General features: G+C 52.1%; 1 protein-coding gene and 1 pseudogene across 2 annotated transcripts; one reads left to right on the forward strand and one right to left on the reverse strand.

Annotated features, from left to right (window-relative positions):
- The first annotated feature begins 680 nt into the window (after nt 1-680).
- Nucleotides 681-7,828, forward strand: GBA1 (glucosylceramidase beta 1). Of its 2 annotated transcripts, XM_073008316.1 has the most exons (11): nt 681-867; nt 1,234-1,321; nt 1,877-2,068; nt 2,193-2,339; nt 3,286-3,419; nt 3,630-3,802; nt 4,357-4,594; nt 5,525-5,749; nt 6,452-6,615; nt 6,985-7,101; nt 7,196-7,828. In XM_073008316.1, exons 1-11 carry the CDS (start codon nt 850-852, stop codon nt 7,299-7,301), a joined length of 1,602 nt encoding a protein of 533 aa, XP_072864417.1. In that variant the 5' UTR covers nt 681-849; the 3' UTR covers nt 7,302-7,828. The 2 variants fall into 2 exon arrangements, with proteins under 2 accessions (XP_072864417.1, XP_072864418.1); XM_073008317.1 differs by lacking the exon at nt 5,525-5,749 and having other exon boundaries at nt 743-867; nt 7,196-7,353.
- A 1-nt stretch (nt 7,829) lies between these two features.
- LOC119623473 (metaxin-1-like) lies at nt 7,830-10,074 on the reverse strand (annotated as a pseudogene).
- Nucleotides 10,075-13,845: the final 3,771 nt, after the last annotated feature.

The following is a 13,845-nucleotide window of genomic DNA, read 5'->3' on the forward strand; positions in this document are numbered from 1 at the left end:
TTTCTGAACTACTTACAAACCTCCCTGTCCTGTGAGAAAGGAAGAACAGTTATTACCATCTGCATCTGATGATGAAACAAAGGACGCTGCAGAGGAGCCGCACTAACCACTCCTTCCCTCCAGTCCTGTCATCCCACTGCCGGTGTCCCACCCTCCTTGCACCCTGCACTTGACCCGCTAATAAGCCCCCTCACTTTTTCCTCTGTGAAGCCACCCTAGATAATTCCCCACCCACGAATGGTCCCTCCTCATCTCAGAGAGCTCTCTGTGCACACCTGTTACCGTTTCTGTCTTTATCTGTAAATATCTGTGTGTCTGACTTCCATGCCTCACACGCCTCTATAGGGCAAAGACTGTGTCTTAAACATCTCGGTATTGTCAGTATTTGCACGGTGAAGTTTTTTTTTTTTTTTTTTTATCATATCAGCTTTATTTGTACCTTTTCTGACATTTCTATCAAAAAAGCAGTGTGCCTGCTGTGGTTCCCGTTCTCTGGGATTTAGAAGCCTCTACCTCATTCTCCACCCAAATCTGTGTTCTAGGCTCTTCCTAAAGTTGTCACCCATACATGCCCTCCAGAGTTTTATAGCGCATATGATCTGTAACAGATGGGAGGAAGCCAATTGCCCTTTAGAAATATGCCTGCAATTGCCTCACTTCCTGTGTCATGTGACGCTCCCAGTCATCACATGACCCATCCATGTCAGGAAGCCGGAATTACTTGCAGGGCTAACCTAGTGCCTATAGCTACGGCAGGTACCTGCATCCTTGTTTTTGTTTAGTGGATCCTCTATCCTTGAGAGACTCTGGACCCCTGTGGTCTTCTCCTCATCCAATGACCCTGAGGTGATGGAGTTTTCCAGAAAGGTAAGAGAGAGCTCCCAATCAGCATTGTCACAGTGCTTCTGGAATCCTGGCACTGGAATTCAGTGAATGACAGACTCTCTTTGAATCCAGGGCCATCATGGCTCTTTGAGCAAGGCACAGATGGAGGGAGGGGTCGAAGTTGAAATGGCTGGGAAGAGTGGTGGGGAGCGTCCTGATTTGGGGTGGGCAGAGAGTTGTCATCAGAAAAGTTGCAGGGAGAGCTGCACCCAGGTGTCTGTGGGCCTTGTCCTAATGAATGTGGGAGACTAGGCCATGGGCACCCAAAGGCAGCTAAACTCTGCCCAGGAGAGTAGTTGAGGGGAGGAGAGGGGCTTGCTTTTCAGCCACTCCTCATTCTGTCCTCAGGAATGTCCCAAGCCTTCGGGTAGGGTAAGCATCATGGCCGCCAGCCTCACAGGATTGCTTCTACTTCAGGCAGTGTCATGGGCATCAGGTAAGTGAGTCAAGGCAGTGGCGAGGTAGCACAGAGGCTCCCTTCTGCCTTGTAGTCCTTTGGTAGCCTTCCAGTACTCTGGCAGTAGACTTTTAATAGGTGCTCAATAAATCCTTTTGAGTGACTGAGACCAACTTTGGGGTGAGGATTTTGTGTTTTTTTTTTCTTTTGAGACAGAGTCTTACTCTGTTGCCTGGGCTGGAGTGCAGTGGTGTGATCTTGGCTCATTCCAACCTCTGCCTCCCAGGTTCAAGCGATTCTCTTGCTTCAGCCTCCCAAGTAGCTGGGATTACAGGTGGCCACCACCATGCCCTGCTAATTTTTGTATTTTTAGTAGAGACGGGGTTTCACCATACTGGCAAGGCAGGTCTCGAACTCCTGACCTCAGGTGATCCGCCCACCTTGGCCTCCTGAAGTGCTGAGATTATAGGTGTGAACCCCTGCCCTGGCCAAGGGGTGAGGAATTTGAAACCGTGTTCAGTCTGTCCTAGTGGACGTGTCCATTCTCCACGTCTTCATCAGACCTCACCTCTGCTTGTACTCCCTCCTTCCCAGGTGCCCGCCCCTGCATCCCTAAAAGCTTCGGCTACAGCTCGGTGGTCTGTGTCTGCAATGCCACATACTGTGACTCTCTTGAGCCCCTGACCTTTCCTGCCCTCGGTACCTTCAGCCGCTATGAGAGTACACGCAGTGGACGACGGATGGAGCTGAGTACGGGGACCATCCAGGCTAATCGCACGGGCACAGGTAACCATTACACCCCTCACCCCCTGGGCCAGGCTGGGTCCTCCTAGAGGTAAATGGTGTCAGTGATCACCATGGAGTTTCCCCCCTGGGCACTGACACCCTTATTCCCTGTGGATGTCCTCAGGCCTGCTACTGACCCTGCAGCCAGAACAGAAGTTCCAGAAAGTGAAGGGATTTGGAGGGGCCATGACAGACGCTGCTGCTCTCAACATCCTTGCCCTGTCACCCCCTGCCCAAAATTTGCTACTTAAATCGTACTTCTCTGAAGAAGGTGAGGAGGAAGGGGACAAGGTGACATAGCGCCATTGACACTTTTTTTTATTTTTTAATTTTTTTGAGACACAATCTCACTCTGCTCACTCTGTCGCCAAGACAGGAGTGCAGACAGCATGATCTCCACCCACAGCAACCTCTGCCTCCCAGGCTATGGTGATTCTCCTGCCTCAGCTTCCTGAGTAGCTGGAATTATAGGCATGCACCACTACCACCTGGCTAATTTTTGTATTTTTAGTAGAGACAGGGTTTCATCATGTTGACCAGGCTAGGCTTCAACTCCTGACCTCAAATGATCCACCTGCCTTGGCCTCCCAAAATGCTGGGATTACAGATGTGAGCCACCGAGCCCAGCCAACACGTTTCTCTTTTTTTTTGAGAAAGAGTCTCACATTGTTGCCCAGGCTGGAGTTCAATGGCACAATCTCGGCTCACTGCAACCTCCACCTCCTGGGTTCAAGTGATTCTCCTGTCTCAGCCTCCCGAGCACCTGGGATTATAGGTGCCTGCCACCATGCCCGGCTCATTTTTTGTATTTTTAGTAGAGACGGGGTTTCACTATGTTGGCCAGGATGATAGCAAACTTCTGACCTTGTGATCTGCCCGCCTCAGCCTCCCAAAGTGCTAGGATTACAGGCATGAGCCGCCAACACTTTTCTTTACCCTTTCTTTGGACCCTGATTTCTGCCCATCCCTGACATTTGGTTCCTGTTTTAATGCCCTCTGAAATAAGATTTCCCTGCTTATCATCTGCTAACTATTATGGACTCAGGCTCAGAAAGGCCTCTGCTTCACCCAGGTGCCAGCCTCCACAGGTTCCAACCCAGGAGCCCAAGTTCCCTTTGGCCCTGACTCAGACACTATTAGGACTGACAAGTGATAAGCAGAGTCCCATACTCTCCTATTGACTCAGACTACCATATCTTGATCATCCTTTTCTGTAGGAATCGGATATAACATCATCCGCGTACCCATGGCCAGCTGTGACTTCTCCATCCGCACCTACACCTATGCAGATACCCCTGATGATTTCCAGTTGCACAACTTCAGCCTCCCAGAGGAAGATACCAAGCTCAAGGTAGGCATTCTAGCTTTTTCAGGCCCTGATGGCCCTGATGTCTGGGGGTTGAGAAGCTGTAGGGTAGGTCTGCTTGTAGAGACGTTTTGTCCCCTTCTATTTTGTCCTGGGGGTGGGAGGGTGGGGGCTGATGGCTGAACCGGATGCACTGGTTGGGCTAGTATGTGTTCCAACTCTGGGTGCTTCTCTCTTCACTACCTTTGTCTTTAGATACCCCTGATTCACCGAGCCCTGCAATTGGCCCAGCGTCCCGTTTCACTCCTTGCCAGCCCCTGGACATCCCCCACTTGGCTCAAGACCAATGGAGCAGTGAATGGGAAGGGGTCACTCAAGGGACAGCCTGGAGACATCTACCACCAGACCTGGGCCAGATACTTTGTGAAGTAAGGGATCAGCAAGGCTGTGGGATCAGGACTGGCCTCCCCTTTGGTCATGCTGATCTGTGTCCCAACTCTCAACCTCATTCCACTTCCAGATCTGCCTCTCCTCAGCTCACCTTTCTACCTTCTGGGCCTTTCAGATTTGGGCCTGTCAATCTTGCCCACTCCATCAGGCTTCCTGTTCTCTCGGTCTGGCCCACTTTCTTTTTCTTCTTTTTTTTTTTCTGAGGAGTCTCTCTCTCTGTCACCCAGGCTGGAGTGCCGTGGCGCCATCTTTGCTCACTGTAACCTCTGCCTCTCGAGTTCAAGCTATTCCCCTGCCTCAGCCTTCCAAGTAGCTGGGATTACAGGCGCCTGCCACCATGCCCAGCTAATTTTTCTGTTTTTAGAAGAGACGGGGTTTACCCAGGTTGGGCAGGCTGTTCTCTAACTCCTGACCTCAAGTGATCTACCTGCCTCGGCCTCCCAAAGTGCTGGGATTATAGGCGTGAGCCAACATACCCAGCTGGTCTGCTCCACCTTCTTGGCTGGATCACTCATGACCTTTCTCTTGCCAGGTTCCTGGATGCCTATGCCGAGCACAAGTTACAGTTCTGGGCAGTGACAGCTGAAAATGAGCCTTCTGCTGGGCTATTGAGTGGATACCCCTTCCAGTGCCTGGGCTTCACCCCTGAACATCAGCGAGACTTTATTGCCCGTGACCTAGGTCCTACCCTCGCCAACAGTACTCACCACAATGTCCGCCTGCTCATGCTGGATGACCAACGCTTGCTGCTGCCCCACTGGGCAAAGGTGGTAAGGCCCAGACCTGCATGGTGCTCCAGTGACCTTCAAATCTATCCTCCAAATGACTGGCTCCCAAACTTAGAGCAATTTCTCTACCCAACTGTGGATTCCTAGAGCACCATTCCCCTGGACCTCCAGGGCGCCATGGATCCCACAGTTGTCACTTTAAACCTTTCTAGGGGCCAGGCGAGGTGGCTCACTCATGTAACCCCAGCACTTTGGGAGGCCGAGGCGGGCGGATCACCTGAGGTCAGGAGTTTAAGACCAGCCTGGCCAACGTGTTGAAACCCTGTCTCTACTAAAATTAAAAAAAAAAAAAATTATCTGGGCATGATGGTGGGTGCCTGTAATCCCAGCTACTCGGGAGGCTGAGAGGGGAGAATCAGTTGAACCCGGGAGATGGCGGTTGTGGTGAGATGAGATTGTGCCACTGCACTCCAGTCTGGGCGACTGAGACTCCATCTCAAAAAAAAAAAAAAAAAAAAAAACCTCTCTAGGCTCGGGGCGTTGGCTCATGTCTGTAATCTCAGCACTTTGGGAGGCCAAGGTGGGTGGATTACTTGAACCTAAGAAATTCAAGACCAGCCTGGGAAACATGGTGAAATCCCATCTCTACAAAAAAACCAAAAACTATATATGTATACACACACACACACAAATTAGCTGGGTGTGGCACCCATGTAGTCCCAGCTACTCAGGAGGCTAACGCGGGAGGATCAATTGACCCTAGAAGTCAAGGCTGCAGTGAGCTGTGATTGTGCCACTGTACTCCAGCCTGAGTGACGGGGTGATATCCTGTCTCAAAAACAAAAAAAATATCTCCCCAAACCTCTCTAGTTGCATTCTTTCCATCACCCATTGCCAGAATTCCTACAAGAGGAATTGAAAGTTCCAGAAGACTGTGTGCAAGGTCCAGGGTCACTTGCTCTTCCTTTGCAGGTACTGACAGACCCAGAGGCAGCTAAGTATGTTCATGGCATTGCTGTACATTGGTACCTGGACTTTCTGGCTCCAGCCAAAGCCACCCTAGGGGAGACACACCGCCTGTTCCCCAACACCATGCTCTTTGCCTCAGAGGCCTGTGTGGGCTCCAAGTTCTGGGAGCAGAGTGTGCGGCTAGGCTCCTGGGATCGAGGGATGCAGTACAGCCACAGCATCATCACGGTAAGCCACCCCAGTCTGCCTTCATGCAAAGCACACCTCAGACCCCTTAGTAGTCTCACCAAAGACTGACAGACCTTTCCTGTCCAGCTTTCCCCAGCTAGCCTGCCCTTTTGGGCAACTGGGGAACTATGATTCCCTGTCTTGCCTTTCCTTCACAGGTCTGCACAGCTCACTGCCCCCTTTTTTTTTTTTTTGAGACAAAGTTTGGCTCTGTCACCCAGGCTGGAGTGCAGTGGCACGATCTCGGCTCATTGCAAGCTCTGCCGCCCAGGTTCACGTCATTCTCCTGCCTCAGCCACCCAAGTAGCTGGGACTACAGGTGCCTGCCACCACGACCGGCTAATTTTTTTGTATTTTTAGTAGAGACAGGGTTTCACCGTGTTAGCCAGGATGGTCTCGATCTCCTGACCTTGTGATCTGCCCACCTCAGCCTCCCAAAGCGCTGGGATTGCAGGCGTGAGCCACCATGCCCGGCTCATAGCCCCTTTTGCAAATACTGACGCACTTGCACCTGCCTCAGACTTCTCAGATCCCCTTGAGATGCCTCAATCTTCACACCCCCAACTCCTTAGCAGCTAAGGAATGTGCCCCTCACAGGGCTGAGCTACCCACAGCCACTTCTCCCTCATGTGACCCTTACCTACAGTCTCTGGGGACCCCCAGTATTGAGCCTTTGTCTCTTTGCCTTTGTCCTTACCCTAGAACCTCCTGTACCATGTGGTTGGCTGGACCGACTGGAACCTCGCCCTGAACCCTGAAGGAGGACCCAATTGGGTGCGTAATTTTGTCGACAGTCCTGTCATTGTAGACATCACCAAGGACACGTTTTACAAACAGCCCATGTTCTACCACCTTGGTCACTTCAGGTGAGTGGAGGGCGGGCACCCCCATTCCATATCAGGCTTATCATCTCCTACATCAGATGGCTTACATCACTCTACACCATGAGGGAGCAGGAAGGTGTTTAGGGTGGAACCTCGGGAGAGGCACACCCATCCCCTTTTGCACCATGGAGGCAGGAAGTGACTAGGTAGCAACAGACAACCCCAGTGCCTGAGGCTGGACTGCGATGTAGAAAAGCAGGGTCAGTGCCCAGCAGCATGGCTCCAGGTCTAGAGACCCAGGGCAGAGCTTCTGCAGGAGTTATGGGGTGGGTATGTGGGTGGGTGACTTCTTAGATGAAGGTTTCATGGGCGGTACCCTGAGGGACTCTGACCATCTGTTCCCACATTCAGCAAGTTCATTCCTGAGGGCTCCCAGAGAGTGGGGCTGGTTGCCAGTCAGAAGAACGACCTGGACACAGTGGCACTGATGCATCCCGATGGCTCTGCCGTTGTGGTCGTGCTAAACCGGTGAGGGCAACAGTGGGGTCTGGGAAGTGGGCTGAAGACAGGGTCGGGGGCCTTGGCAGGATCACACTCTTAGCTTCTCTTCCCCACTCCCTAGCTCCTCTAAGGATGTGCCTCTTACCATCAAGGATCCTGCCGTGGGCTTCCTGGAGACGATCTCACCTGGCTACTCCATTCACACCTACCTGTGGCGTCGGCAGTGATGGAGTGGATACTCAAGCTCAGCCTGGGCATTAAAAGGACAGAGTCAGCTCACACGCTGTCTGTGGCTAAAGAGGGCACAGCAGGGCCAGGGTGAGCTTACAGCGACATAAGCCCAAGGGCAGTGGTTTGGGTGATTCACTTTCCCCTCTAGGTGGTGCCAGGGGCTGGAGGCCCCTAGAAAAAGACCAGTAAGCCCCAGTGTCCCCCCAGCCCCCATGCTTATGTGAACGTGCACTGTGTGCTGCCTGCTTTGGAAACTGGGCCTGGGCCCAGGCCTAGAGTGAGCTCACTGTCGTACAAACACAAGATGAGGGGTGAGGGTAAGGAAAAGAAGAGACTAGGAAAGCTGGGCCCAAAACTGGAGACTGTGTTTCCTGGAGATGCAGAACTGGGCCCGTGGAGCAGCAGTGTCAGCATCAGGGCGGAAGCCTTAAAGCAGCAGCAGGTGTGCCCAGGCAGCCAGATGGTTCCTGTGGGACTAGCCAGGAAAAATGGCAGCTCTTAAAGGAGAAAATGTTTGAGCCCAGTCAGCGTGAGTGGCTTTATTCTGGGGGGCAGCACCCCGTGTCCGGCTGTACCAACAAAGAGGAGGCACAGGGCCCTCTGGAATGCACAAGAGTAGAAAAACCAGTCCTGGGAGCGTGAGGACAAATCATTCCTCTTCATCCTCCTCAGCCATGCCCAGGGCCCGGGTGCCTGGGGCCCGAGCAGGTGTTGCCCGCTGGATGGAGACAATGCCGCTGAGCAAGGCGTAGCCCACCATGGCTGCCAGTCCTGCCAGCACAGATAAGATCTGGTTCCGGCGCCGGTATGGCTCCTCCTCAGGCTCTGGGCCTGCTAGTGTCTGGCGTGGTGGTGGTACCTCAGCTGAGGGTCAAGGAAGGAAGGTGAGTTAGGGGAACTAGTTCTCGGATCCCTGCCCACTCTCCCCAGGGCTGCCCCTCCCATCTGCCCCTTACCTCCATCCCAGGGGAAGTAGAGACTGAGGATGTGGGTACAATAGGCACAGAGGTTGTGCAGCCCCCGCAGGTGGGCCTGCAGCTTCCCACTGGGCAGCTTTGCCTGTAGCAGCAGGGCCAAGTAGCTAAAGACGAAGGCGTCCAAGGAGGCAGGGCTGGAGCAGAGAGAGAAGGGTGGGATGGAGGAGAAGCACTGGGGCAGAAGGGGTAAAGATGGAGCTGGAGGAAGAGTCAGCCCTGGGAGGTGGGCTCTGGGCAGCAGGCGGCCATCAGGGAAGGACAGGACACACAGTTCTAGACGTGGTATTGGGAGAGATCCCCAGGTGGCGCCAGCCTGGCCCTGAATAGGACTCCATCCCAGGACTGCATAAAGGGCACATTCAGTGCCCCACAGCTCTTCAGGCCCCTCCTGTGCCTGGCTGCCCTCCCCCTACCCTTTTGTACCTCTGAGAAGGCTCTGGCCCCACACACAGCCCCACTGGCAGCAGGGCCAGTATCTGTCCCAAGGACCTCCTGTCCAGAGCCTGAGCCCACCCCAGCCCCAGCCCCAGCTGCTCCATCTGAACCTGTATCTTCTTCCAAGCCACCCATTACCCTCTTGGAGTCAGACTCACGCATCTCCAAAGAAGACTTCTGAGAACCCAGGCACTGAGAGAGCAGGGTCAGACACTCCCGAGCCTCTCGGTACAGCTGTAGGGACGACACAGGTAGGCTTGCAGCTGCGGGAACAGTTCCACCTCCCCACCTAAGCACTCCCATTCCTGGCCAGCATCCTTGGGGCTCATCTCATACAACAGCCCCCGGTCTCAGAGCTACCTCCTTCTCCAGCTCTTCCTCGTCCTCAGGCATGTGCTCCCCACTCAGCAGCTCTAGCCGTTCCATGTACTGCCGCTGCATGCAGCCAGGCAGGAAGAAGTTGAGGGGAAAGGGCATAGCCTCTGCATACCACTTCCGGGTCACTTCCACATAGTTTTTGGTGTCTATCCAGAAAGTATGTACCTGGATTGGGTAGGCAGGAAGAAATAGGCAGGTCTGAGCCAGTGTACCTGTCTGATTCAGGGTGGGCTTCTGACCCCCATGCTGTCCTGAGTCTCTGTGTGGGTCTATGTGTGCCCGACCCCTCCCCTGCTAACCATGGATGCTGGGAGGTCTGGGCACACTCACCAGCACCGGCAGCAACTTCTCCTCCAGGAGAGACATGAAGGCCAGGGTGTCTGCCTGTTGCTGAGCTGACAGATCATAATCAGCATTGTACTTCTGTGGAGGAAATATCCATGGCGTGGACACTGGGGGGCTGCAGGGGCACTTCACCAGGGAAGAAGGAGTCCTGTCTGGTACCCCCCTCATTGGCCTGAGTGTAGTGGAGGTAAAGCAAGGAACTTTTCCTGCCAAGGCTCCCTTGCCTGGGCCCAGCCAGTAGCCTGTTGCTGTTGGCAAAAAACCTGGGCCTTGGAGGCGCAGGACCCACTGGCCGTCAAGGTCCTGCGCCCATTGAGGAGACGGAAGAAAGGTGGGGCTCCAAACTAGGAGCAGCTCCCAGAAATTCCATGGAAAGCTGGAAGGACGCCTGCTGACGGCAGCTTTCTAACAGTAACTTCCCCGACCCAGACACCACAAAGCTAGCACAGCGGAGCTCAGATGCAGGCTGGGACTTGGTCCATGCCTCAGGAACCAGGGAAAGCCATCCTCACACTCCCTGGATCCAGGGAACCCACGCCCAGGGCCCCCCAGCTGGTTCCCTCAGTGCCCAGCTTTTGGCTATTTATTCCACTTCATTCCATGGCCCAGACACCACTACCACATACACATTCCACCCATACCCCCAGGTCTCAGCCTGCCCTACCTTCCCAGGCTCCAGTCCCTGCTCCTCAGCATCCCCCTCCACATCCTGAGTAAACTTTGTCCCCAGATAACCTCTTGAGCATGATCCTTAAATCTCCCTGAGCCTCAGTTTCTCCTGTGTGGAATGGGGGTAAGAATCTTTCTCTCAATGCCCCTGTGTTAGGAAGTAATTTAGAATACTTTGGAAACTGGAAAAGCTCTGTTCACACCTAAGGAATTAGGGCAGTGGCCCTGGCCCTGCCAGGAACTTTGACTTTTATCTGGATCCTCTCTTTTCAGGCTTCTCAATTAATTCCCCAGGTCCTTAACCTTTGGGAAATTAGAAATGAGGAAGAGCGTCCCACTTCTGACACTGTGTTCCCTCTTGGAACCTGACCATCAATGCTAGAAGAACCCTTGGAAAACATGCTGGCCCAGCCCTCTAGTTTTACAAATAAGGGAGTGCCAGCCCTGACAGGTTATGTGGCCTGCCCAAGATCACATAGTCGATGGCAGAATAAAGAGCATAGCCTAGGCCTCCCCACTCCTCTAGTAATGCTCTTTCATCTTCTCCAAACTGGCTGTAAGCCTTGTTCATCCTGAGCCCCATATCTAGCCCAACCTAGTCCCTGAAAACAGGGAAGTGGCCCTTAGAAATCTCTCTCCAGTGCCACCATCAGAGGCCAACTGCTGTCTTCTACTCTCCTTCAGCCTGTGCTCCTCCTCTCCCTCCCTGCCTGACAGGCAGAAGGTACTGTGCCTCTGGATATCCCCACAGTGCCCTGAGCTTCATCTCTTGCTGACTGCTTGAATACATGACAGTGACACTGTGTGTGTCTCCGCCAGCAGATTATTGCTCCTTGATGCTCTGGGTCACCTCCATCTAGTATGGCATATATCTGGTGCTCAATAAATGTGTATTGTACAGAATTGACTGAACTTCTCTTACTGGCAGCCCCCTCTATCCAAGTCACCTACCTCTTTTCGAAGGTGCAGAGAAGTATACCAACCAGGCCCTTAGCTGCTTATCCATAGATAGTTGCAACACATTTCTGCCTATCTTCTGCTTCTCCTCTTGTACACACCCTTCCTAACCCCCAAAGGATACTGGGTACCTGAAGGGCTCCGCCAGGGGTTGCTGATCTTGTGCAATATGGTGCACAAGAAACTTTTAAGAAAAAAGAAACTTTCAAGACACTCTTTCCAACCACTAATCGTATCTCTGCTCCTTTTCATAGCAATAGGTTTTCTTTTTCTTCCCTCCACACTTAAACATCCATTCTCTTCTCTCCCACCCCCATCAGACTCCTTCCTCAGTCTTTCCCCAGCCACTGCTCTGAACAAAATTTGAGTGATTAAAAGTGGTGTCAGACCCAGTGACCATTTATCTGCCTGCATCTCACTTGACTTTGAAGCAGCAATTAATTTCCATAATCAGCATCTTGAATTTCTCACTTTGGGAACATTGCTCTTCTACTTTGTGCTCTGGTTATCCTTTACAAGCTTTTACCCCTCTCCCAAACTGGTTAACAGTGGAGGGCCCCAAGGCCCTCACGTAAGCGATCTTCTTTTTTTGTGTTTTTTCTTTTTTTTTTTTATTTTATTTTTTTGAGACAGAGTCTCGCTCTGTCGCCCAGGCTGGAGTACAGTGGCGCAATCTCAGCTCACTGCAAGCTCTGCCTCCCGGGTTCACGCCATTCTCCTGCCTTAGCCTCCCGAGTAGCTGGGACTACAGGGGCCTGCCACCACGCCTGGCTAATTTTTTGTATTTTTAGTAGAGACTGGGTTTTACCTTGTTAGCCAGGATGATCTCCATCTCCTGACCTTGTGATCCGCCCGCCTTAGCCTCCCAAGTACTGGGATTACAGGCGTGAGCCACTGCGCCCAGCCGTCTATTTTATTTTATTTTATATTTTATTTTTGAGACGGAGTTTTCCTCTGTCGCCAGGCTGGAGTGCAGTGGAGCGATCTTGGCTCATTGGAACCTCCACCTCCCAGGTTCAAGCGATTCTCCTGCCTCAGCCTCCCAAGTAGCTGAGAGTACAGGCATGTGCCACCACACCCAGCTAATTTTTTGTATTTTTAGTTGAGACGGGGTTTCACCTTGTTAGCCAGGATAGTCTCGATCTCCTGACCTAGTGATCCGCCTGCCTCAGCCTCCCAAAGTGCTGGGATTACAGGCATGAGCCACCGTGCCTGGCCATCATTTTTTTTTTTTTTTAAACCGAGTCTTGCTCTGTCACCCAGGTTGGAGTGTTTAACGGTGTAATCTCGGCTCACTGCAACCTCCGCCTCCCAGGTTCAAGCGATTCTCCTGCCTCAGCCTCCGGAGTAGCTGGAACTACAGGTGCATGCGACCATAGTCGGCTAGTTTTTGTATTTTTAGTAGAGACAGGGTTTCACCATGTTGTCCAGAGAACTCCTGACCTCAAATGATTTGCCCGCCTTGGCCTCCCAAAGTGCTGGGATTACAGGCATAAGCCACCTCGCCCAGTGTAAGCCCTCTTTGCTACTTCCACTCTTTCTGTAGGTGGACCCACTACTAAGGTCCATGGCTTTAAATACCATCTTTCTATGTGTTAAGGTATAACTCCAGCCTTGACCTCTCATGAGCGCCATCCAACTCAGCATATCTGCTTGGATGTCTCAGTATTTCAGATTCAACATGGCCACAACTGAACTTTTTTTTTTTTTTTTTTTTTTTTAAGCGGAGTTTTGCTCTTGTTTCCCAGGCTGGAGTGCAATGGCGAGATCTTGGCTCACTGCAACTTCTGCCTCCAGGGTTGAAGCGATTATCCTGCCTCACTCAGCCTCCCGAGTAGATGGGATTACAGGCCCCACTACCTGTTGTTTTTTTTTTTTTGTATTTTTAGTAGAGACAGGGTGTTGCCATATTGGCCAGGCTGGTCTGCAAATCCTGACCTCAGGTGATCTGCCCGCCTCAGCCTCCCAAAGTGCTGGAATTACAGGTGTGAGTCACTGCGCACGGCCACATAACTGAGCTCTTGATTCCCACCTCAGCACCTTTTTTCCACTGTTCCCATCTCAATGGCACCTCCACTACCCATTTGCACATTCCAAAAGCTCAGGAACCATGGTGACTTCTCTTCCCATATCCAATACAACCAATCCTATCCTGAATTCCTCCACGTCACACCACCTCCCCAGCTACCTAATTCCAGTCACCCTCTCTCCACAACCTCTAAATCAATCTTTCACTTTTCCCAGCAATCCATTCTCCACTCAGCAAAATGATGATAAAGCATGTCATATCAAGGCTCTGCCTCAATTTAATGGCTTCCCATTGTATTTAGAATCATCTCCAAGCTCTCAGGGACTATGGTTAGCTACAATCTGGCCCACCTTCTATTCCAGCCAAATTTTCTCACAGCACAAGGACATCTGTACCTGCTGTTTTCCATGCACGAAACCCTCAGCCTCTATATCTAGTGCTGTCACCTAATTTCAGGTTTTAGCTCCACTCTCACCATTTCAGTGAGGACCTAATCCCCATCCCAGTCATTCTATCACATAGCCTTTTTTTTTTTTTTTTTTTTTTTTTTTGAGACAGGGTCTTGCTCTCTCACCCAGGCTGGAGTGCAGTGGTGTGATCTGGGTTCACTGCAACCTACCACCTCCCGGGTTCAAGCGATTCTCCTGCCTCAGCTTCCTGAATAGCTGGGATTACAGGTGCCTGCCACCACGCCCGGCTAAGTTTTGTATTTTTAGTAGAGACGGGGTTTTGCCATGTTAGCCAGGCTGG

This window comes from Chlorocebus sabaeus, chromosome 20 (genome assembly GCF_047675955.1).
Source record: "Chlorocebus sabaeus isolate Y175 chromosome 20, mChlSab1.0.hap1, whole genome shotgun sequence".
Classification (NCBI taxonomy): Eukaryota; Metazoa; Chordata; class Mammalia; order Primates; family Cercopithecidae; genus Chlorocebus; species Chlorocebus sabaeus.

What these genes read in the sequence shown, in the direction of transcription:
- GBA1 (XM_073008316.1), top strand. An exon ending in ATCGTACTTCTCTGAAGAAG is followed by an intron (nt 2,340 to 3,285) that starts GTGAGGAGGAAG and finishes CCTTTTCTGTAG; the next exon opens with GAATCGGATATAACATCATC. An exon ending in GTTGTGGTCGTGCTAAACCG is followed by an intron (nt 7,102 to 7,195) that starts GTGAGGGCAACA and finishes CCCACTCCCTAG; the next exon opens with CTCCTCTAAGGATGTGCCTC.